This window comes from Phascolarctos cinereus, unplaced genomic scaffold (genome assembly GCF_003287225.1).
Source record: "Phascolarctos cinereus isolate Bilbo 61053 unplaced genomic scaffold, phaCin_HiC Scaffold_8;HRSCAF=390, whole genome shotgun sequence".
Classification (NCBI taxonomy): Eukaryota; Metazoa; Chordata; class Mammalia; order Diprotodontia; family Phascolarctidae; genus Phascolarctos; species Phascolarctos cinereus.
The window spans coordinates 60903318-60926958 of record NW_027556291.1 but is presented as its reverse complement, the minus strand read 5'-3'; the positions used below and the strand labels follow the sequence as shown (position 1 = coordinate 60926958).

Below are 23641 nucleotides of genomic sequence, written 5' to 3'. Positions count from 1 at the left end.
TAATTTCTTTCTAATCTTAGGAGTTCTTAACAGTTCTCAGTGAGGTTGGCACAAACAAACCAATGCACAGGGAAGAAGTCTCTTGCTGTGACAAAGAGTAGGTTTTAAAAAAAAAACACATTCTGGTGATATTTCTTCAGCTCCCAAATGAACATATGCTAAAGAAAAGACAGCAGCTTTTCTATTGCTTATTAATTTTATTGCTTATTAATAACATTAATTCCATATATTTGTATAGCATTTCAAAATTTATAAAGTGCTTTTATATCCATTTTTTCAAACATCATCCTCTCCAATGCATCAGTGCTACAATATCTGAATGACTGCTTATCTCCAGCTTGCTTATAACTGAGACATACAGAATCATTACATTATGACAATAATTTCCCACTATCAGCTATGTTTTTCATTGAGATCAATCATCTCATTCAACAAACATTTATTAAGGGCCTACTATGTGCCAGGCCCTGTGCTAAGTGCTAGGAATATAAAATAAGGCAAAAGGCAGTCCCTGCCCTCAAGTTCAGTCTGATGGGAGAGACAACATACAAACAACTATGACAAACATATATGATATATGACAAGACATATAAAGAGTAAAGGGAAAGTAACCTCAGAGAGGAAGGGGCTAGCAACTAGGAGGATCAGGAAAGGTCTCCTGCAGAAGATGAGATTCGAGCTGAGTCTTGAAGGAAACCAAGAACTCCTTCTAAGAAGCAGATGGAAAAAGGGAGAGCACTCCAGGCAAGGTGAACAGCCCGTGCAAAGGCACAGGCATGGGAGATGGACTGACGCCCAAGAGAAACAGCAAGGAGGCCAGCATGGCTGGATCACAGAATATGTGGGGGAGAGTAATGTATAGCCTCTCTTTGTGTTCTCCCGAGTTCTTGTTGGGTTTTTTTTCCCCTAGAACAGAGCTAGAGGTAAATAACTATCCCTGTGTTTAAATGTTCATGGTGATAACATTTCGCAGTGGGGTAAATCCTCCTCTCTGGCTTTGCTCCAGTTCAAATTGTCCCTTCCTTTCATTCACAATCTCTGTAGGGCAGCAGACTTGATTTCCATCGATGTCTTTAATGATACAGCCCTGGACCATTTTCAGGAGGTGGTCTCCAGACAATTATTTTCCTGCTGTTTCAACTAAATAGGCACAGAGGAGCCCATGTACCTAATTCTCTTCTAGCTCCTTCCTATTTCTTTCTCCTGTGTCTTGCTTTTATAGATTCTAAGCACTTATTAATTTCCAGCTTTCTGACTTTGTTTTATTCTTCCTACACTTTTTCCTGACTAAAACTTTCTGGTTTCTGAACCTGACCTCTTCTTCCTAGCTCCCAGATAATTATATTCTCCTCCTGTGCAAATTCCATTTCCACTTTATGACTAATCTAAAGTCTACCCTTCTCTACCAAATCTACTCTAGAGGGGGAAACTGAAGGACTCAGTGACTATCTCTACAATTTAATGGTATTGAACTTGCCACTCATCCAGATTATATGTCTTTCCAAACTTGGTAAATGAATGCTTTGGAAGGAATACACTGGTCTGGTGCACATGATGGTGGTATTCTACCATTTCATGGGAAAATGATTTCCCAATTCCCATAATGAAATGATTCATTAAAAAATACAACAACAATAAAATATATTTCTTTCAGATCCATGTATTCTGTTGTATTCCATAGATTTCTGGTAAACATTTATTTGCCCTCATGTAGACAGTTTGCTAGGCAGGGTTTACTATTATCCAAAACTGAGGAGATGGCATGAGAATATTCCTGTTATCTTGGGAGCACTGGGATGGCCAAAAAGAAGCTGTCAGAGGGGTCCCCCAGTAGAGCTGTAGGCAATCTGGGATCTCCTCCCTGACTCAAATACCCCTAACTTGCAGTTCTATTTAAGAAAACACTGGAGAACCATTTTTAGGTTTAAACTAGGCCTAAAAATACTCTGTCATTTGGCCCTGTACCTGTATCCACTTTTTTTTTGGGGGGGGGAGTTAGGCAATGGGGTTAAGTGACTTGCCCAGGGTCACACAGCTAATAAGTGTCATGTGTCTGAGGCCGAATTTGAACTCAGGTCCTCCTGACTCCAGGGCCAGTGCTCTATCCATTGCGCCACCTAGGTGTCCCCTGTATCCACTTTACAGGTAAGTTAGAGGGAAGTTTGGGACCTAAGGAATACAGTATAAATGAAAGTGTTATTTCATGTAAACATAGCCCATGGGTTCAACAATACCATTCTCAGCAATAGTTGTCAAGAATTATTTGACAATAACTGTAAGTGATAAACATTTTGAAACATGGTTGTTAAAATGTGATGTGTGAGTATACTGGGCTATAAGAAATGATGATGATAAAAGGAATGCAGAGCAGCATGAAAAGATATGTGAATTGATGCAAAGTGAAGTAAGCAGAATGAGGAAAACAATATATAGTCATTCAACAAGCTTTCATTAAGTGCTCACTTGCTTAATCAATCAATCAATCAATCAGTAAACAGTTATTAAGCACCTACTCTGTGCCAGGCACTATGCTAAGTGCTGGGGATACAAAAAAGGGCAAACCCCCCCCCCATAGTCCTTATCATCAAGCTTACAGTCTAATGAGGAAGACAATATGCAAACAACTCTGTACATAAAAGATAGGAACAAAATGGATAGTACTCTCACAGATAAGACAATTAGCAGCTCAGAGGACTGGGAAAGGCCTCTTGCAGAAAAAAGGATTTGAGCTGAGTACTGGAAGAAGGAGACAGGGGTTAGACTAGAAAGGGAAGAAGGGACCAGGTTGGGAAGAGCTTTGAATGTCAGAGGACTTTCTATATTGTCATTGAGGTAATAGGGAGCAACAGTGACTACAGTAAATACAAAAGAACAACAACAAAAGAAATTGAATACTATGTAATCCAATCAAGCTTGGTCCCTAAGAAGAGAAGAGAAGAAAGAATGCACCTCCTTCCCCTCTCTGCAGAAGTGGGAGACTGTGGGTATGGAGTACTGCATACCTATCAGACTTGTCTGATGTGGTGGTTAGTGCTGTTGAACTTATTGTCCTCCTCTTTTGTATTGTTTTGTTATAAGGGGTGGCTCTTGAGAGGAGAAGGGGAGAGGAGGGAGGGATATATTGGAAAATGACGGTGATTTTAAATCAAAAGATATCAATAAAAATGGGAAAAGCAATTCAAGCTGTCCCTTCTCTCCAGAGAGACAGAGAGAGAGACACAGAGAGAGAGAGAGAGAGAGAGAGAGAGAGAGAGAGAGAGAGAGAGAGAGAGAGAGAGAGAGAGAGAAGAGAAGTGGCTATTGCCACCATAGTTACATCCATGCTTTCCTGCACAGTGTTTGGGAAAATTTGTTTGGAATGTTTACCAGAACTGTTCTAAAGGTTAGGCTTCTGTCTATGCTCTACAACAATTTCTGAGCTGGCCTCCAACACAGTAAGGCAATGACCGGGCCTGCTGGCAACAGACACTTACCACCTGCTCCAGGCCATCCTCCTCCTCTTCGGGAATGCTGAGCAGCTTGGAGAGAGCCTGCAGAGCAGAAGCTGAAGTCATACTCTCCAAATCCATGTCCTTTGCTTTCCTACGGTCAGGGGGACACAACAACCAAGACATTTTTTTTTTCAATTTTGTCCAAATACTTTCTTCACCAGCTAATGGATAAAGAAATACTACCTGTTCTCCCTGTTACCACCCCCCAAGAATATTCTCCCCCTGGATTATTTCGCTATCTTTTGTTCCTCCTAGAGACATTTTGGTGCCTCTCAGACAAGGGCTGAGCAGCAGGTTCAGGCCTTTGCCTTGTTTCCCTCAGCTTCTACACTTTTACCTTAGTTCGGGGATCATTTAATTGAACATCTACCGTATGCATAGAACTGTGTTAGGTAATACAGGGTATAGTAAGAAAATACCTGGTGCAGCTAGGTGGCGCTGCGGTAGATAGAGCACCAGCCTTGGAGTCAGGAGGACCTGAATTCAAACCTGGCTTCAGACACTTAGTAGCTGTGTGACCCTGGGCAAGTCACTTAACCTCAATTGCCACCAAACGAAAAGAAAATATCCTCCAGCAACTTACAATCTACTTGAAAATACAAAACATATGCATGAAACAACTAGGGACCAATCCTAGGCAATATGGTAAAAGGTGAATGAGAATACAGTACAGACTATACCCCAATATTTAGGGGTATACTTGGGACCTTGAAGATCACCTACAGACAATGTTACTGTTGAATTCAGCTTTGTGTGCTCTGCAGCTGAGACCCACAGAAGAATGTGGGAATCACAGAGTTCTCACTCATAGCATCATTACCACCCCTTCCTATGTGAGTCAGTGTAGCTCCTTTGGAACTCACTCATTTGGGTTTGAATCTAGGAAGTCCTGTCCTGTCCATCTGTTCCTGGAAAAAATAGGAGCCTTCTAAATGGAAAAAGCAATAGAACTGATCCATGGAAGCAAAAAGGGAACAGGCAGGGAGTAAAACAGTCTTTCTACTCCCACGGGACTTCCATGTAGCCTGATATTTAAGCATTACTGGCATATTTTTTTAGACTAGCTCCCACCTTTTGGAAAATGCAAAGTGATTAAATCAGAGGGAAGAGAAAGAATCAACAGGTCATACTCAAGATGAGTCAACAGTGGAGCCACTATCTTTGTACTCCAACATCACAACCTCTGATACGTTGTAAGAGTAACAACAGAATTCAAGAAAACAAAGAAAGGAAGAACAGCTAAGTTAGATTGCATAAAAATAGGAAAAAATATAAACAGAGAAGGCATCAATAACTTTTTTTTAAGGTCCAATACAGACTTCTAGGGGGTTGTTGAATATGGTGCTTCATGACACTTAGAGGGCTGGCTAAAGGATCAGGTCAATGCGGGGGGGTGGTACTTAGGGGCTTTTGGCCTGTTAGTTCATATATGGCATTAGTTCCTGATGGTCCATCCCAGCAGGGCTCAGTCGTGTATATAACATTTTCCTTGTAACTCTGTTGGACCATGACATTATGAAAGTCTGGGTCAGAATATACCCATTGAATGATTCAGACATCAGGGTACAGGGTCATTTGTCAAATGCTCACTTTCAATCAGTGCCAAATGGAAGATTAGCAACTGTTCTAATGCACAAGTAATTCTTGGCTGCTGGGGACAAGACAGAACCACAGCCCAAGAACCACGGAATCACTTCTCACTTATAAGCCTACAGAGATTTCAGACACTGAGACCACTGTTGACTATAGAAACCTTGTGGGCCACTAGTGCAATGGGGACAGAAGGGCCCATTATGTGTCCTCAAGATTCAAAGAATTATAGCTCTAGAACTAGAAAGGACCATAGTGGTCACCTAATCCAACTGTCTCATTTTATGGATGAAGAAATTGAGCCCCAGAAGGGAAAGTGACTTATTCAGGGTCACACAGATAGTAAATAGAAAATGTGTAATTTGAACTCAGGTTTCACTTCAAATTCAACACTCTTTCCATTATACCATACTGTTGAAGCTTTCTTCATAACCCAATAGATTGGTTTAAGAAGGATGCCTATATGGAAAATGTGCTACCTTCAAAAACTGAAAAGGCCTACCTGGCTTGGGGTTTCCTTTTCATTATGATATCTGGCTAGGTAGAAGAGCTTGATCCTCATGGGGCCAGGGATGTATCACACAAGTCCCTCCATTGTCTTCTCAGGAAATTTACTGATTATGAGGGCCCCTATACTTTCCTGCTGTCCTCAAGGTACTTGATCAAGGATTGAAGCACAGGTTTTTTGGGTGGACTTTTTTTTGGCCAGTGCCCTATGTGATAGCTGCAACCCACCTTATGATTTGAGGTGTCATGGATTTCTGCCTATAGAAATAAGTCTATATGATAATTGAGACATCATGGTGGAAAATGATGGTATTGATGGAGGCAGGGGCCCAAGCCAAGGTCTTTGCCCCTTGCCCCAAAGGGAATCTGGCTCCCATTTGTCTACAGACCCCAGCTCCTTATCTCCCTTTAAAAGCCTTAGCCCCACCTTTGACCTTACTCAGATGCCTTCCAGTTCCCTTCATTACAGGCCCCATAAAACACTTCCAGTTCCCTCCATTATCTATTCAATCTCTCAGACCTCCCAATCAGAATTCTTACCTAGACCCGTTTCCCAGCCCCCTTCTCTGGCCACCCAAAGTTACTTCAGTGTATAAAAATTCCACCCTGGCCCCCATTCAGATGCTGAGAATCTCATGCCTGCTTGTCCTTATGGGCATCACCTGGCCTAAGTGTTTTATCACTAATAAACTTTTCCTCTGGCTGGAAGAAGATTTGAGTTTAATTCATTCAGGCAGGGCCCAGCGTCGCAATCTTGGGGGTTCCCAGCAGCACCCCAAACCCCAAAATCCTAGACTTCTTCAGTATGGCCATTTGTCAGATAGTTTCAACCAGAGTCAGGTTAACAAATGCTTTTTCTAAAGCAGATTAATTCTTACATTGAGTATGGGGTATTGTGTTCCATTTTGGGCACCACCATTTAAGAAGGATATTGATGAGCTGAAGAGTGTCCTGAAAAAGGCAACCAAGTAATGGGCCTTGAGTCCTAGGATCAGGTGACAGTATTGGAGATGTTCAGCTTGGCGAAGAGAGACTAAGGGGGACAGGATAAGAGGGACAGCTGTGTATAAGTACTAGAAAGGTTCTCATGTGGAAGAGGCATTAGGCTTGTTCTGTTTGGCCCCAGAGGGAAGAAGCAGGAGCAGTGGGGGGAGGGTGCAGAGGCTGACTTCTTGCTGATATTAGGAAAAACTTCCTAAGAATTAGAGCATACTGAGAGTGGAAAGGGCTGCCTTGGGAGGTGCTGGTTCCCTTTCCTAGGAAGTCTTCAAGCACTGACTAGATGACTATATGTTAGGTACATTAGATCAGGGATTCCTTTTTGTGTATAAGTTGAACAAGATAGTTGCTGAGATTCCTTCCAACTAAAAATTCTGGTTCTATGATGGACTGAACTCCTATGAGGGAATGGATTCATTTATTAATAAATGTGATGAAACCACAATGCATCCCCTATTTGAGGAGAATCTCTCCCTAAGCAGAAGAAAAACTTGAATTAAGCATAGTGTATTTAACCCTTTTTTGCTCATGTGTTCAGTTATTATTTTTCTGTGAAAATTTTCCATTCACTATCAGTAAGTATGATCTTTGCCTATTAAAAGTTCAGAAGTTTTTTTTTTCAATTTCTTTTGTAATTTCTGTGAGAAGTCTTACTAGGCAGAATCTAACAGCTTCTCACCTCAAAGAGAACAGTGTCTTCCAGAAAAAAGCCATTCTTGGCCTGATTATGAGAATGTAAATAGTGAATGTAAATAACAACTGTTTCTGGTTTTGGCCAGAAGCCCTGAGGGTCTTCCCCTCCCAGACTGATTTTTTTTTTTTTGACTAGGTGGAAGAGGTCATCCTTTACCTCATTTCTTACCTAGCCTTAATCACTGAATGAGCTCTGCCTCAGTCACACGGAGACCTGGGAAAGACCTTAGCTTAAAAAGGCCGAGGTCTCCGATGGCATCCTGAGCCATCTCCAGTCATCCTGATCTATATCTTGCCACTGGGTCCAGACAACAATGAGAAGCTGCACAATACAGACCTTTCAACAAGACAACTGATTGATCATTTAAGCCAAAAGCATTAGGTATTAAGTACTGTGCTAGGTGCTAGGAATACAAATAGAATACAAAATTGAGACAGGCCTCAAGAAGCTGACATTCTACTAAGAGTTAAAATGAAGAAGGTGATCATTAATCTATAGGGTAAAATGCTTCCATCCAGAGCTAATCGTATTCCCCATTAGAGTTATTCATAATTTTATCTTTTCAGCTACCAAGCCAAACAAGCCTCATTTTCCTAAAACTCCCTAATTTAAAGAGTTCCATTGAACAGACTATTCTTAGCTCTTGTGATTTAATTTCTTCAGTCTTAGCTTTGAAAGTTACATGTTGAATTTATTATATACTTGAAAAGCAAACTGTACATAACAGAGATTTACAGTTTTGTGTACAATTCTTTTTCTCTTATGTGTCCACAGAAGTACCCATTTTATTTGATGTTTGTTAAATTCAGAATAATTTTTTTAAAATTTCTTCAGTCTTCTTTCCCAGTCTTCCAACCTTGCCTCCCTCTACCCCAACCCCAGGTTGGCTTATCTTATTACTGAAATAAAAGAAATTGTAAACAGACTTGCTTTCAATACATATAGGCGCTGGGGCTGGAGGGTGATAGACTCCTTTTAAAGGCACAAGGTAGGGACAGCTAGGTGGCACAGTGGATAGAGCACCAGCCCTGAAGTCAGGAGGACCTGAGTTCAAATCTGGCCTCAGACCAAACACGTGACACTCACTAGCTGTGTGACCCTGGGCAAGTCACTTAACCCTAATTGCCAGGAAAAAAAAAACTGGTACAAGGTAGGAATCCTTCTATGTGCTTGCAACTGACCATTACATAGAGACATTCCATTAGCTTGGCATAACTCAACAGACTCATGCCTGGTTGTCAGTTATCACAAACCTGGGCATAGAAATGTATGTTCCTACATCCTCCAGTTCACACCCCCAACCTCCCCAATACACATACACAACTGGCTCGAGGGTAAAGCCCCTGCTACCCACTAGCTAGTCAGTCAACAAGCCGCTATTAAGCACTATGTGCTAGACATTGCAGATAGATAGAAAGACAAAAACAAGGTCCCTGCCCAGAAGGAGCGCACATTCTAATGTAGGGGATATATCCAACAGATTGCATATAAACTGAGGGGAGAGGTGTGAGAAAAATGAGAAACTGAGCATGACACCTAGGTTTCAAGCCTGGGTAACTGGGAGGATGGTGAATGTAATAGTAATAGGTAAATGCTTACTTTGTTAGCATTTATGCTAAAATTAGAACAATACTGAGATGAGCATGACCTCTACAAAAGGATGACAAGCAAATCTGTTAAGCCTTCCATATTAAAAACAAACAAACAAACAGAAATAGGGAAGTTTGAAAGAGTATAGACAGGATTTGGAGGGAAAGATAATGAGTTCAGTTTTGGACATATTGAGTCTATTGGATGTCCAATTCAAGATGTCCAAGAGGCAGTTAATGATGGGTGCTGGAGCTCAGAAGAGAAACCAGGGCTAGATATATAGATGAAGGAATCCTCTGCATTGTCAAGATTTTAGGAGATATCCTGTTTTTACAGAGCTAATGCCCTGAGCTTGGCATAACATCAATCCTTTGTGGTCACCCAGTGGATGATCTCACCCTCTGGCAAAATGTATTACTTTGACCAGCACCAAGTGTCCACTGAGGGATTTGTGATTTTCATATTAATAGATATCAATTACCTTTCCTGACACTAACAATTCCTGTGTTTGTATAACCACTAAGTGAACTGAACCACATGCTGTACTCCTGTTCCTGCCATACTAACATCCTGCTCCCATCATGCTAATTCTGGTTCTGTACCCAACTGAATGATCACAAGGCTTAACAATTTCATTAATGTGGGGACTGTTCATATAGGACGCAACAACACCTGAACTGTCCCAAGAAATGCTAACCATGGAAACTGTTTACTCAAGACCTAAGAATGACTGTGTTATGGTCCTGCCTTTCGTGTTTTTTCACATATAAAAGCCCTACCCCTGCCATAAGCCATAAGCCCTCCTCAGGAAGACTTCGGTTTGCAAACCTGATTTCTTCACTTTGAAATTAATTTAACCATTATTTGATTCCTGACTCACCTGCTTCTGGCCTGCTTTGTTTGGCTCCATCCACTCACAGGTTAGAGATTGGTCCAGTTGAGACTACATTTAAAATTCTTTTGTCAAGCATATAGATGAATCCATGAAAGCTGATGAGATGACCATGAGAAATTGTACAGAGGGAGAAAGGAAGAGGACCCAGGAGAGAGCCTTGGGGTTTACGAGTGTGACCTGGAAGAGGATCCAGCAAAGGAGACTGAGGAGTGGTCAGATAAATAGGAAGAGAACCAGGAGAGATCATTATCATGAAAACTTAGAGAGGAGAGAATATCCAGGAAGAGAAGATGATCAACAGTGTCCAAGGTTTTAGAGAAGTCAAGAAAGATAAGGATTGAAAAAATGCCACTAAATCTGGCAATTAAGAGGTCACTGGTAACTTTAGAGAGCGCAGTTTTAGTTGAATGATAAGATCCAAAGCCCAAAGGATTTAGAAGTGAGTGAAAAGAAAGGAAGCGGAAGTAGTAAGTATACAAAGTTTTTTTCAAGGAGTTTAGCTGAGAAGAGGTTAGCCATCAACTGACAAGCTGGTAACATCTAGAACCAAAGTTCACCAGAATCAGAGACATGCTTTTTGGCCACTCACAGCTAGTTTACCAGTTAAGGCCATATCCCAGACCAAAGATGAGCCTGCAATTCTGAGCCTCTGAACCAGCAGAGCTTCTCAGCTGGCTAATAGTGGCAGATTCCAAAAGCAGACTATCGTTGCTCAGACCCAAATCCTGCTTGGAAACTTTCAGAGTTCAGACCAAGAGTGCAGCAATCAGACTTTGCCCTGGATAAGACCACTTTGCGAGCATTGAAAGCTCATAGGTCCCAAGCCTGAGCTGCCCCTGAGATCACAAAACAACATAACACTCAATACCCCCAAGAAAGCAGCAACAGGACCAGACCACACTTCACTACAGAAATACATAGAGCCCAGTCCTAACATCAAGTCTGAAGTTAGGAAGTAGGTTGGACAAACAAGCAAACAAAAAAAGGAATCTCACCATAAAAGCCATAAATAGTGACAGGAACACTCAAGATACAAATCTAGAAGAAGAAAATTACTCCAAAATATTAACAAGCAAAATCTCAAATTAAAACAGTTTGGACACAACTTCAATAGAATTCCTGGAAGACATGAACCAAGAATTTTAAAAAGAGTGAAAAATGTCATCATCAATGAAATGAGAGTGCTAGAAGAAAAAGTTAGAAAATAAATGAGAGCTATGGAAGAAAGAATTGGCAAAAGAATGAATAGCTTGGCACAAGAGGCACAAAACCTTGACCAACCAACAAACTCCCTGAAAGTTAGAATGGACAAAATAGAAGACAATGGCTCCATGAGAAAACAAGAGATATTTTTTAAAAAATCAAAAGACTAAAAACATAGAAGAAAACATAAGGCAACTCATACCAAAAGCAACTGACCTGGGAAATAGGTCAAAGAGAAAAAAACTGAAGAATCATCAAGTACTTGAGTGACTGACCAAAACAAGAGCCTAGATTTCAAGAAATATTAAAAGAAAACTGCCCATTTACAACCAGTGTCTCTGATGAAGGCCTCATTTCTAAAATATATATAGAAAGAATTGAGTCTAATTTATAAGAATACAAGTCACTCCCCAATTGATAAATGGCCAAAGGATATGAACAGGCAGTTTTCAGAGCAAGAAATTAAAGCTGTCTACAGTCACAAAAAATGTTCTAAATCACTATTGATTAGAGAAATGCAAATCAAAATGATTCTGAGATACCACATCACACCTATCAGATTGGCTAACACGACAAAACAGGACAATGGTAAATGTTGGAGAAGACGTGGGAAAATTGGAACACTAATGCATTGTTGGTGGAGTTGTGAAATGATCCAACCATTCTGGAGAGCAATTTGGAACTATGCCCAAAGGGCTATAAAATTGTGCATACCCTTTGACCCAGCAATACCATTTCTAAGTCTGTATTCCAAAGAGATCATAAAAATGGGAAAAGGACCCACATGTACAAAAATATTTATAGCAGCTCTTTTTGTGGTGGCAAAGAATTAGAAATTGAGAGGATGCCCATCAATTGAGGAATGGCTGAACAAGTTGTAGTACATGAATGTAATGGAATACTATTGTGCTATAAGAAATGATCAGCTGGTTATATGTAATAGGGACAGGTTAGAAGCATTTCCAATAAGATCGGGGGTGAAACAAGGATGTCCATTATCACCACTGTTATTCAATATTGTACTGGAAACATTAGCTTTAGCAATAAGAGAAGAAAAAGAAATTGAAGGCATTAGAACACGCAAAGAAGAAACAAAGTTATCACTCTTTGCAGATAACGTGATGATACACTTAGAGAATCCTAGAGAATCAAGTAAAAAACTACTTGAAATAATAAACAACTTTAGCAAAGTTGCAGGCTATAAAATAAACCCACATAAATCATCAGCATTTCTATATATTACCAACAAAGCCCAACAGCAAGAGATAGAAAGAGAAATCCCATTTAAACTTACTGTAGACATTATAAAATATTTAGGAGTCTACCTCCTGAAACAAACCCAGGAACTCTATGAACACAATTACAAAACACTCTTCACACAAATAAAATCAGTTCTAAATAATTGGAAAAACATCAGTTGCTCATGGGTAGGCCGAGCTAATACAATAAAAATGACAATCCTACCTAAGCTAATTTACTTATTCAGTGCCATACCAATCAAGCCACCAAGAAATTATTTTATAGAGTTAGAAAAAATGATAATAAGATTCATTTGGAAAAACAAAAGGTCCACCATATCAAAGGAACTAATGAAAAGAAATGCAGGGGAAGGTGGCCTAGCGATTCCAGATCTTAAATTGTATTATGAAGCAGCAATCATCAAAACTGCTTGGTACTGGCTATGAAATAGGGAGGTGGATCAGTGGAATAGGTTAAATATGCAAGACACAGTAGTCAATGACTATAGTAATCTATTATTTGATAAACCCAAAGACCCCAGCTTCTGGGATAAGAAACCACTCTTTGAAAAAAACTGCTGGGAAAACTGGAAAAGAGTATGGCAGAAACTAGGCATAGATCAAAATCTCACACCATATACCAAAATAAAGTCAAAATGGGTTCATGACTTAGATATAAAGGCTGATACCATAAGTAAACTGGGAGAACAAGGAATAGTTTACCTATCAGATCTATGGAGAACAGAAGAATTCATGACCAAACAGGAGATAGAGAACATTATGAAAAGCAAAATGGATAATTTTGATTACATTAAATTGAAAAGTTTTTGCACAAACAAAGCCAATGCAACTAAGATTAGAAGGAAGGTAGAAAATTGGGAAAGAATTTTTACAACCAGTCTCTCTGATAAAGGCCTCATTTCTAAAATATATAGAGAATTAAGACAAATTTAGAAGAACACAAGCCATTCCCCAATTGATAAATGGTCAAAGGATATGAACAGACAGTTCTCAGATGAAGAAATTAAAGCCATCTATAGTCATATGAAAAAATGCTCTAAATATTATTGATTAGAGAAATGCAAATCAAAACAACTCTGAGGTACCACATCACACCTATCAGATTGGCCAACATGACAAAACAGGAAAATGATAAATGTTGGAGATGTGGGAAAATTGGAACACTAACATTGTTGGTGGAGTTGTGAAATGATCCAACCATTTTGGAGAGCAATTTGGAACTATGCCCAAAGGGCTACAAAAATGTGCATACCCTTTGATCCAGCAATAGCACTTCTAGGGCTATATCCCAAAGAGATCAAACAAATGGGAAAAGGACCCACATGTACAAAAATATTCATAGCAGCTCTTTTTGTGGTGGCAAAGAATTGGAAATTGAGAGGATGCCCATCAACTGGGGAATGGCTGAGCAAGTTGTGGTATATGAATGTAATGGAATACTATTGTGCTATAAGAAATGATGAACAGACTGCCTTCAGAAAAACCTGGAAAGACTTATATGGTCTGATGCTGAATGAAGTGAGCAGAACCAAGAGGACTTTGTACACAATAACAGCCACATTATGCAATGACTAAAATTGTTAAACTGAACCCTTCTCAGCACTACTAGGATCTAAGACATCTCCAGAGGCCTCGGGATGGAAAATGCTGTCCACATCCAAAGAAAGAACTATGGAAGTCGAATTGCTATCACTTATTTTTACCTTCTGTTGAGTTTTGTTTCATGTTTCTGATGGTTCTTCCTACTGGTTTTAATTTTTACTTACAACTTCACTAATGTGAAAATATGTTTAATGGGTATGTAAATGTAAAGCCTATATCAGATTGTGTGCCGTCTTGGGGTGGGGGGAGGAAGGGGGAGAAAAATTTTCAACTCAAAAGCATATGGAAGTGATTGTTGATAAATCAAAATAAATTAATAAAAATTTTTTAAAATAAAAAAAAAAAAAGAAATGATGAGCTGGAGGCCTTCAGAAAAACCTGGAATGACTTATATGAACTGATGCTGAGTAAAATGAACAGAACCAGAAGATCATTGAACACAGTAACAACCACATTGTGGGATGACTGACTTTGATAGACTTGGGTCTTCACAGCAATGCAAGAATGTAAGACAACTCCAAAAGATTCATGATGGAAATTGCTATCCACATCCAGAGAAAGAACTACGGAGTCGGAATAGAGATGGAAACATACTATTTGCTCTCCTTTTCCTTTGTTGTTTTGTTTCATTGCTTCATTCTTGTGGTTCCTCTCATTAGTTCTAATTGTTCTTTACATCATGACTAATGGGAAAATATGCTTAATATGAATGTATAAGTACAGCCTGTATCATATTGCACACCATCTTGGGGGGGGAAGGAGTGAGAGGGGGAGAACATTTAAAACTCAAAATCTTATGGAAGTGAATTTTGAAAACAAAAAGTAAATTAATTATTAAAAAAAGAAAAGAAAACTGCCCAGCTCTCTTACAACCAGAGAGAATTTACCCCCTGGTCACCCCCTGAAAGAAATCCCAAAATGAAAACTCCCAGAAGCATTACAGCTAAAATCTAGAGTTTCCAGTTCTAAGAAAAAAAATATGGAAGGCAGCCAGAAAGAAAGAATTCACGTACCAGGAGCCACAGCCAGAATGACACACAATTTTTGAGCCACCATTAAAAAGGAATGAAGAGCTTAGAACACAATATTCCACAAGGCACAGGATATTGGCTTACAGCCAAGGATTAGTTGCCCAGCAAAATTAAGTATAATCCTACAGGGGAAGGAATAATGGGAGTGGGGGGAATGAACCTTTAATGACATAGATGGACCTCCAAACATTCCTAATTAAAAGACCAAAGCTGTGTTGCGACTTTGAAGTTCAAACAAAGGCATTAAGAGAAACATTAAAAAGGTAAACATGAAGGAACAATAATAAAGAACTAGACAAGCATAAACTGCATATATTCTGATATGGAGGGATGATATATGTGTCCTCTATGAACCACTCTGGGATCAGAGTGGGAGTCTAACTAGACAGAAGGCTTGGGAGTAGTTCCGTTAGATCCTGATGATCTTAATAGAAGAACGGAAAGGGAGGGGAAGAGGAACACACTTGGGAGAAAAAAAAGGAATGCTAGGGAAAATTATCTCACGTTATCTGGATGTGCAAGTGGACAACTATACAAATAAGGAGGAGGGGGTGGAAGAGGTGGCTGACACTTGAACCGCACTCTCATTTGAACTGGGTAAGGGAAAGAAGAATACACATATAAGCACATGGATTGGGTACAAAAATACATTTCACTCAATAGGGAGATAGAAGGGGAGAAAGGAGATTAGTCTTAGGCAAAACCAATCCTAAAGATGTACAAAAATATTTATGGCTCTTTTTAGGGTAGCAAAGTATGGGAATCTGAAGAGGTGCCTATAAATTAGGGGATAGCTGAAAAGTTATGGTATATAAATGTGATAGAATACTACTGTACTGTAAGAAATTATGAAGGGGATGTTTTCAGAGAAACCTGGGAAGACTTATATGAACTGATGAAGAGCGAAGTGAACAGAACTAGGAGAACAATTTATACAAAGATATATGGTAAAGAGAACTGATTTTGAAAGAATTAAAACTCTGATCAGTATAATGACCAGAAGACTAATGATGAAATATACTACCCACCTCCTGATACAGAAGTGAAGGACTTCACTTCTCAGAATAAGATGCAATTTTTTTGCATGTGGACAATGTGGAAATATGTTTTGCTTGATAATACGTATTTATAACAAGAGTTTTGTTTTTCTTTCATTCTTAGTGGGGGCAGGATAGAAAAGGTGGACTTATGATGATTGAAAAAAATATAATAAAAATCATGCACCACCAGAGAAAATGTATTTTACCTAATATCTGAATCTAGTGCATCCACAGAGGTTGTTTGATATAAGATATATGCTACCCTGTAGCTGCATTGAGCCAAGTACCTGTTTTCTCCTTTAAGCCTGTCACCAGAGCAAACCGGCCAGGTTAAGGTTAGTAATGACTTCTGATCATTTCCATTTACTAGTAGCTACCTGGCCAGTTGAGACAGCTAGGCACTGCAGTGGACAGAGCACTGAGCTTGGAATCGGGAAGACCTGAGTTCAAATCCAGCCTCAGACACCTACTAGATGTGTGATCCTGGTCAAGTCACTTAACCCTGTTTGCCTCAGTTTCCTCATATGTAAAATGAACTGGAAAAGGAAATGACAAACCATTTCAGTATCTCTACCAAGAAAACCCCAAAAGGGGCCATGAAGAGGCAGATACGACTGAAAATTACTAAACAACAATATGACTTCTGTTAAACAACAATCACATAATCATATGCAGTATTTTGAATCCACAAATATCAAAAGAGTAGAAAGAATATAAGACTGGGAGTCAGAATACCTTAGTTCTAATACCAGACTCTCATGCTTACTAGCTGTGTGACCATAGACAAGTATCTTAACTTCTCAGAGCCTCAGCTTCCTCACCTATAAAGTGGGGGCAGCCATAAACAACCTACCTCACAGGGTTGTAAGGACAATGTTTTATAAACCTTAAAGTACTATGTATATGTGAGTTATCCTACAGTGTGTGAGACAGATGCTATTAACACATATCTGACGGCACTACCCAAAATAGTGAATTCACTAGCCCAGGTAGTATAATTTTTGGTCAGTCAGAAGAATAAATAGAAGAGTCACAGAGTTCTTTAGTTAATTCAGTCACATATTTAACATATCATATCCTCGGCAAGCTTCACCAATCTACAGAAACAAAGAGTAGAGTAGTCAATTAATGATTATTGCATGACAGTAGATAATAGCAAAAAGTCACTGAAAAAAAAATACTTCCCTTAAAGCTTCAAGATCTGTTTCATACACCAAAGAATGCATGGAGATATCTTAAGTAAATAGCAAGTGATTTCTATCCACAGACCACCCACTTCTGATCTTGGTGTGGGAAGATCCTGCTAGAATCCCTCCTCATCAAGGTCTTTTCCCCCTTGGCACATATAGTACTCATAGCTAGCAGGAGAGGACTATGATCATTTGTTCTGTGACTAGGAGGAAGGGATCTCCCTCAGGCAGGCGACAGGTTTCCAGGCTCTCCCTACCTACCAAACGAGTCTGTACCCCTCAAACTACTACATCACTGCAACCAGGCACACCACTCGAGTCTAGCCTTAGTGTCACCTCTAGGAACTAGAGTGAGGTTTAGTGCCACTCCTAGCCCTCGGAGGTCCTTGGGTTACTTCCTTGCATCCCCAAAGCCCTTTCTTAACCAAGGGCTACCAATGTTCCTGTTGCTCAGGGTCATGCTCCCTCCCAGATGCCTTTTTTTTTTTAAGGCAATTGGGGTTAAGTGACTTGCCCAGGGTCACACAGCTAGTGTCAAGTCTTTGGTCTGAGGTCAAATTTGAACTCAGGTCCTCCTGACTTCAGGGCCGGTGTTCTATCCACTGCGCCACCTAGCTGCCCCCCAGACGCCTTTTAGTCTGAGTGACCAGGGCAGCTACAGAAGAAGCCCCTTGCTTTTGGTTTCTTGGGATTTATTCCTCTTGGCCAGCCCTGGAGATCAAGACAAAACCATTGTTCAGCCCCTGCTAATGACTAGTGACTTCTAGTGGGAGTTGGAGCCCATAGCCTCTGTCAGTCAGGCTTACTCAGCTTATCTTCCAATTAACCATCCTCAGTCAGTACTATCCAGCTAGTCTTCTGTTTCTCCCACAAGAGCAATTCACAGGACACTCAGGAGCTAATAGTGTAGGTCACTAGTGGACAGGCCCAGATCTGTTGCCATCTGTCTCAGGACAGTGCTGATGACAGTGAGCAGGCACGCTGGTCAACTTCCACCCAAGTGGGCAAGGTGATCAGTGAAATATGGCGAATAAGGTGAAACATGGACTCCCAAAAGCATGGAAATACCTGCGTATGGGACAAGTAAAAGTTTCTCATGTAAGATGTAAGCTATGCTCCATAAAAGTAGTGAGGCTTCAGCATGAGCTGGGCCTAAGTTTCACTTTCTTTTCTGGGGAAGGGGATTGTGCACCAGCTGCCTACCCCCCTCCCTTGTTTTGTAACCACCCCCTCTGTTGCTTTGTGCCTTAACTTTACCAAATAAGGCAATCCTCTAGCTCCCAAGCTAGTTTTGAATAAAATGTATCTCTTGGGTTCTGAAAACAGACTGTGAGGTCTCTTGCCTCAGCCAATGAGGATAAAGAGATTGAGACAGACAGGTGGGGAGGGGGCTTTTTGGAGTGGTTTGTCTAAGACTATATATACTGCTTGCTGTTGTTTATGCCTTGCCTCTCTACACCACTCTGTCCTGGGTAGGAGACGCCCAACTCTCTCCCAAAACTTGCTAGAATAAAACCTTCTATTTTCTACCTGGAGATACCTCTGAGTTTTTATTTGGGTAAGTGGTCTCTATTCCACTCAATTGGAGCTCGTCCAGGATTTTCTTTGATTAGGGAGGAGGCTTCCTTGCTGGGTTCAAGACTGAGCGTGCATCCGAGATTTTTTTCCGGAGGTCTTGAGCCCTGGAGGGAGGTTACCGCCCAGTCATTGAAATACACCCAAAGAGAGGGACTCAGAGAAACAGAAGGCTTGTTAGGGCTCCGACGATTAGGGACCAAACTGAGAAATTCTGGCCGGCTGGTGGCTGAGAGCAGTCATGTAAGTTGTACATGTGCAACCCAGAGGTAAGCACTCAGGGGTCTGGAGGTAATTGGCATGGGGTGAGGGCCCTTTAGGATGGACTCTAGTTTGGGCGGAGTCCGGGCCTGGTCAAATTTTGGAATAGATACCTCATCAGAAGGACGCTGCTGAGAAAGCCTCATGGGTGACTGGTGAGGAGTGGTTGATGGTAATTTGACTGAGTCTATCTTTAGACTCGGGGAGTTTGGTGACGGCTCCAGTAAATTCCCTAGGTGAGGGCCTAGGGGCTCCCTAAGAATGGGAAAGGGGCAATCTAAATCTGTGCGGTCAGAACGCAAATGTGAGGTACCTATAGACAGTCCTTTAGGCAATCGACTGCAGAATTGGAATGGACTACCAAAATATAGGGGAAAAGACAGGGAAAAAATGATTAAATATTGTTGTTTTATCTGCGGTGGAATAGATATGGGGGCGGCACCGCTTTGGATCCTCCGAAGATCGGATATGCCAAAAGCTAAATTTGTACGTGAATGCTAAGGAACCTTTCAATTCGGAGGCGAGTTCCTATGTGGCACTTTGGGTGCCTGAGTTGCAGTAGATGTTGGTGAAGGACAGGGAGGGAAAGAGGGAAGAGATGGGGCCCCCCCTTGGGACCCTCTCCTTTCCCTTCCCCCTCCCTATGTTACTCCTCCTCCGAAGCTGCTGCTGAAGCTGCTCCTCCGGATCGTATACCAAGCCTGGCTCCCCCTGAGGAGGAACCAAAGGGCGATCTTATCAATTTGCAGGAGTCTCCCCGAGGGCCCTTAAAAAGGGAGTTGAAGCAGCTCCTAAAGGACCAGAAGAACCTACCCCTTGAGCCAAAGGAATTAAGCCTGTTCCCTTTAAGGGAAGTTCCTCTGGCCCAAGGGGATTTTGGGTTTGTGAATGCTCCTTTGAGCACCACTGAAGTAAGGAGCTTTAAGAGAGAAATGAAAATCTTGATGGAAGACCCAAGTGGCCTTTCAGAACAATTAGATCAGTTTCTGGGCCCAAATATGTATACTTGGAGTGAACTAATGTCCATTATGGATATCCTATTCTCTCAGGAGGAGAGAGGGATGATTAGAAAGGCCGCAATGGTAGAATGGGAACAGAGGCACCAGCCTGTGGCCGGGTGATACTGGCCAAACAAAAATATCCAACCCTTGATCCTAGGTGGGATCATAATAATGCGGCTCACAGAATGCATTTGCAGGATTTGAGGGAATTAATTATTGTTGGAATCAAGAATGCCACCCCAAAATATAAAGAAAGCTTTTGAAGTGGTTCAGAAAAAAAGGATGAGTGTTAACAGTGTTTGATAGTAAAAGATTTGGCAAGAAAAGCATTCCGAGTGCTGCAGCTGGACTCTGGAGTGCGGCTTTCTTTCTCTCCCCTCTCACTCACTGATAACAGCAGCCTCAGAGGGGTGGGGCTGGATGGAAGAGAGAAAGAGAGAAAATACTTTATTATTTAGGTTATATGATTGGTAAAAAGCAAGTTGAGAAGGATTTTCGAAGTGTCAGGTCAGAATTAGAAAGAAATAAGATATGTGCAATTTTAAAGGGACTTTAATCAAAGTCCATTAAAAAGAAAGGCAAGAAAGTTTAAGCTTGTAGGAGAGGGAGTATGTGTAGAAAGCTTAAGGAAGGTATAATTTATTTGCACAGGTTTTGAAAGTAAGAAGGTTTTGAAACCTTTGGAAAAAAAAATAATTTCTCTCTCTCTCTGCATTCTAATTCTGGCCAAATTTGAGTATGGAGACAGAGAAAAAAGGAACCTTTTCCCTTCAGATCAGAGAGACAGGTAGCACTTAATCTTTTCTGCCTCTCATAAAAGAGAGAAGTTTTTGTGTACGGGAACACAATCAGTTTGGGAAGAGAGAGGGAGGGAGAGCCCTATTCAATTATCTCCCTTCAGATTTGCAAAAAGAAAGCTGAATAGCTTTAGATGGTTTAAGTAAGTTGAGAAGGTGTGAGGAAGTAGAAAGATGGAAAAATAAAATTCTTTTTTTTTTTGCCTAATTTTAAAACCAATAGATAAAGTTGTGGAGAGATGGAAGGAATTATGTCCATCCACCTTTCAGGCTAGATCCACGGGTGGGTTCTATTGGATCTAATATGGATGCTGACTATGGTAAAGAGATTGGTTATTGTGGGAAAGCAAAAAGAAGTAGTCAAAATACTGGTACAGCACATTTTTTAACTGACCTGATTATAATAGGTGATTCTAAACTGTTTGTAAAACTTTTGCAAGAAAATGTGGACATGAATGTGGATAATATCCCTTTATAAAGGGCCAGGGGTATTAAATTTAGAAATGTGTATCTGTATAATTTTGAGAGCACCTATTGTTATTTGGAATTAAGAAATTTATTAACTATGTGGCCCCAGGAGACTGTTGAATCTGATCTAGAAAGAAAGAAAGATTTTTTTATTGAGTCTGTTTTCAATTGTATTAGTTATGTTGCTGGAAGGGCAATTTCTTTTATAATCTGGAATGTTAAATTAATTGTGCCTTCAGGGAAAAGAGAAAAAGGAATGAATCTGGCTGTTGGGGCATTCTATATGATCCTGTTTTGTAACATTTCCTTTTTAAGTATTGTAATTGAAGAAAGCATAAAATTTCCAAATTTTGTGTTTACTGTTTTAATGCTAAAACCTAGAATTGTTAATTGATTATTTGTGTGTGAAAAGAAGGGGCACAAGGCAATTAATTACTCCTTATGTTGGAAACTTGCCAAGGTCCCTGGAAACCAACAGGGGGAGGGTTAACATAACCCCTCTCAAGATCAAATTGAGGGAACCCACTACAATAGTGAGAGTAAAACAATATCCTGTATCTCTAGAGGGGAGGCGAGGACTCAGACCGGTGATTCAGGGGCTATTGGAAGAGGGACTTCTTGAACCTTGCATTTCCCCCTTCAATACCCCCATCTTGCTGGTCCGAAAAGGGGATGGAACATATAGACTAGTTCAAGATTTAAGGGAAGTTAACAAGGTTGTATTACCATCCCACCCAGTGGTTCCTGACCCCTACACGATTTTGAGAAGAATAAATGAAGATAGTAGGTGGTTCAGTGTAATTGATTTAAAGGATGCATTCTGGCCCTGTCCCTTAGATCCTAGTAGTGGATATCTTTGCTTCCAGTGGGATGATCCTGAGACTGGGAGGAAGCAGCAGTATAGGTGGTGCATCCTGCCCCAGGGGTATGCTGAATCACCAAATTTGTTTGGACAAGTTCTTGAGAGAATCCTGGAAGGGTTTAGAGCCCCCCTTGGGACACAGGTATTACAATATGTAGATGGTGACAGGTAAAAAGAGAATAGAAACCAGTGAGGCTTCGATCAAATTGATAAACTATTTGGGATCAGAAGGTTTGAGGCTTTCCAAACATAAATTACAATTCATGGAACGAGAGGTGAAGTATCTGGGACATTTAATAAGTGAAGGGCAGAAGAAGCTGGACCCAGAGCGGGTGGCAGGAATCCTTCAAACTCCCCTCCCAAAAACTAAGAGGGAACTCAGAAAGTTCCTGGGACTAGCAGGATACTGTAGAAATTGGATTGATTCGTATGCGTCCCTCATGAAACCCTTGTACCAATACTTATTGGAAGAAGAACCAGAACAAATTAGATGGGGCCCTGAAGGAGAGGAGGGATTTAAGAAGTTAAAGGAGGTCCTCTCCTCCCCTCCTGTTTTGACACTCCCCTCACTGGAAAAACCCTTTCGCTTATTTGTGAATGTGGACAAAGGGGTAGCACTGGGGGGGGCGGGTCTTGACCCAAATAAGGGGGCAAGATTATCTGCCCTGAGAAGAGAACTTGTTGGGATTATGCAGTTCCTAGACAATGAACTTAGTTTGCTGGGAAGTTGCAAGTTTATGTACAGTAGATAGAAATGATTTTTGATGATTGGCTTTTACACCAGGGAAAGTTTAAATTTGAGAAGGAAAGATGTAAAGTGAGATCTCCTATGTACGTGAGTCCTGGTAAACCCTTATTGCTTATTGCAACTCCATGAGAGTAAAAGTAACTATATCTGGCTTTAAGCTGTGATTAGTGAGACTTGCTGTTTGAGGAAAAAGGCTTTTGGGACTATAACTAATTTTGTTTTGAGTTTGAATTTGGGTATAATTTTCTGCATTAAATCAGTATCTGAGAGAAATGCCACAAGAACAGGTGGATGTCTGCTTAGAGGAAATGTGATTTATTTGGGGAAAAGCCTAGGGGACAATCTTAGCCTCAATCTAGGATGGGATCCTTCTGGCTCAGTTTCCCCATTGTGTTCCATTTGGAAAGGAATGTTTCCCACCTGGCTATTTCTGAGTCTGGCTATGAGATGGAACAGATACTACATGATTGGAAAACTGTGACTCCATCTGAATTTAAACAAGGCTAAGGATGTTTTATCCTGTCATACATGATATGTCACATGTCCCTGCTCTTTTTCCTTCTGTAGCAAGTTTCTATAATCAGAAGATTTAACAAATTTACTAAAATAATTGATTATGGAGCATCTTAGGTTGTTATAGAACCCGGACTAGTGTTCTGGTATGAGTTAGGGTCTTTTAATTCTTGGTAATGGTAAGGAGATAATCAGGGGCTTGTGAGAATGTTATTTTGTTATGTGGATAATATCATACTCATCTAAAGTTTTGTCACCATTGATTAATAATGTTAAAAGAAGAATGGCTTGAGGAAATCTTATCAAAGAAATAAGGCATGACTAA

General features: G+C 40.5%; 1 protein-coding gene and 1 non-coding gene across 2 annotated transcripts in view; one reads left to right on the top strand and one right to left on the bottom strand.

The window, feature by feature from the left end:
* DNAAF6 (dynein axonemal assembly factor 6) overlaps positions 1 to 23641 on the bottom strand; it is an 85789-nt gene that overhangs the window by 55983 nt on the left and 6165 nt on the right. The window contains exon 2 of the mRNA XM_020967223.2: positions 3474 to 3582. Within this exon, the coding sequence (XP_020822882.1) occupies positions 3474 to 3569 (96 nt within the window). The 5' untranslated portion in view covers positions 3570 to 3582. The remainder of the gene's footprint in view (positions 1 to 3473; positions 3583 to 23641) is intronic.
* Positions 8873 to 8976, top strand: LOC144455084 (U6 spliceosomal RNA). The gene has a single exon (XR_013483747.1). It is a non-coding gene; the product is annotated as a U6 spliceosomal RNA (small nuclear RNA).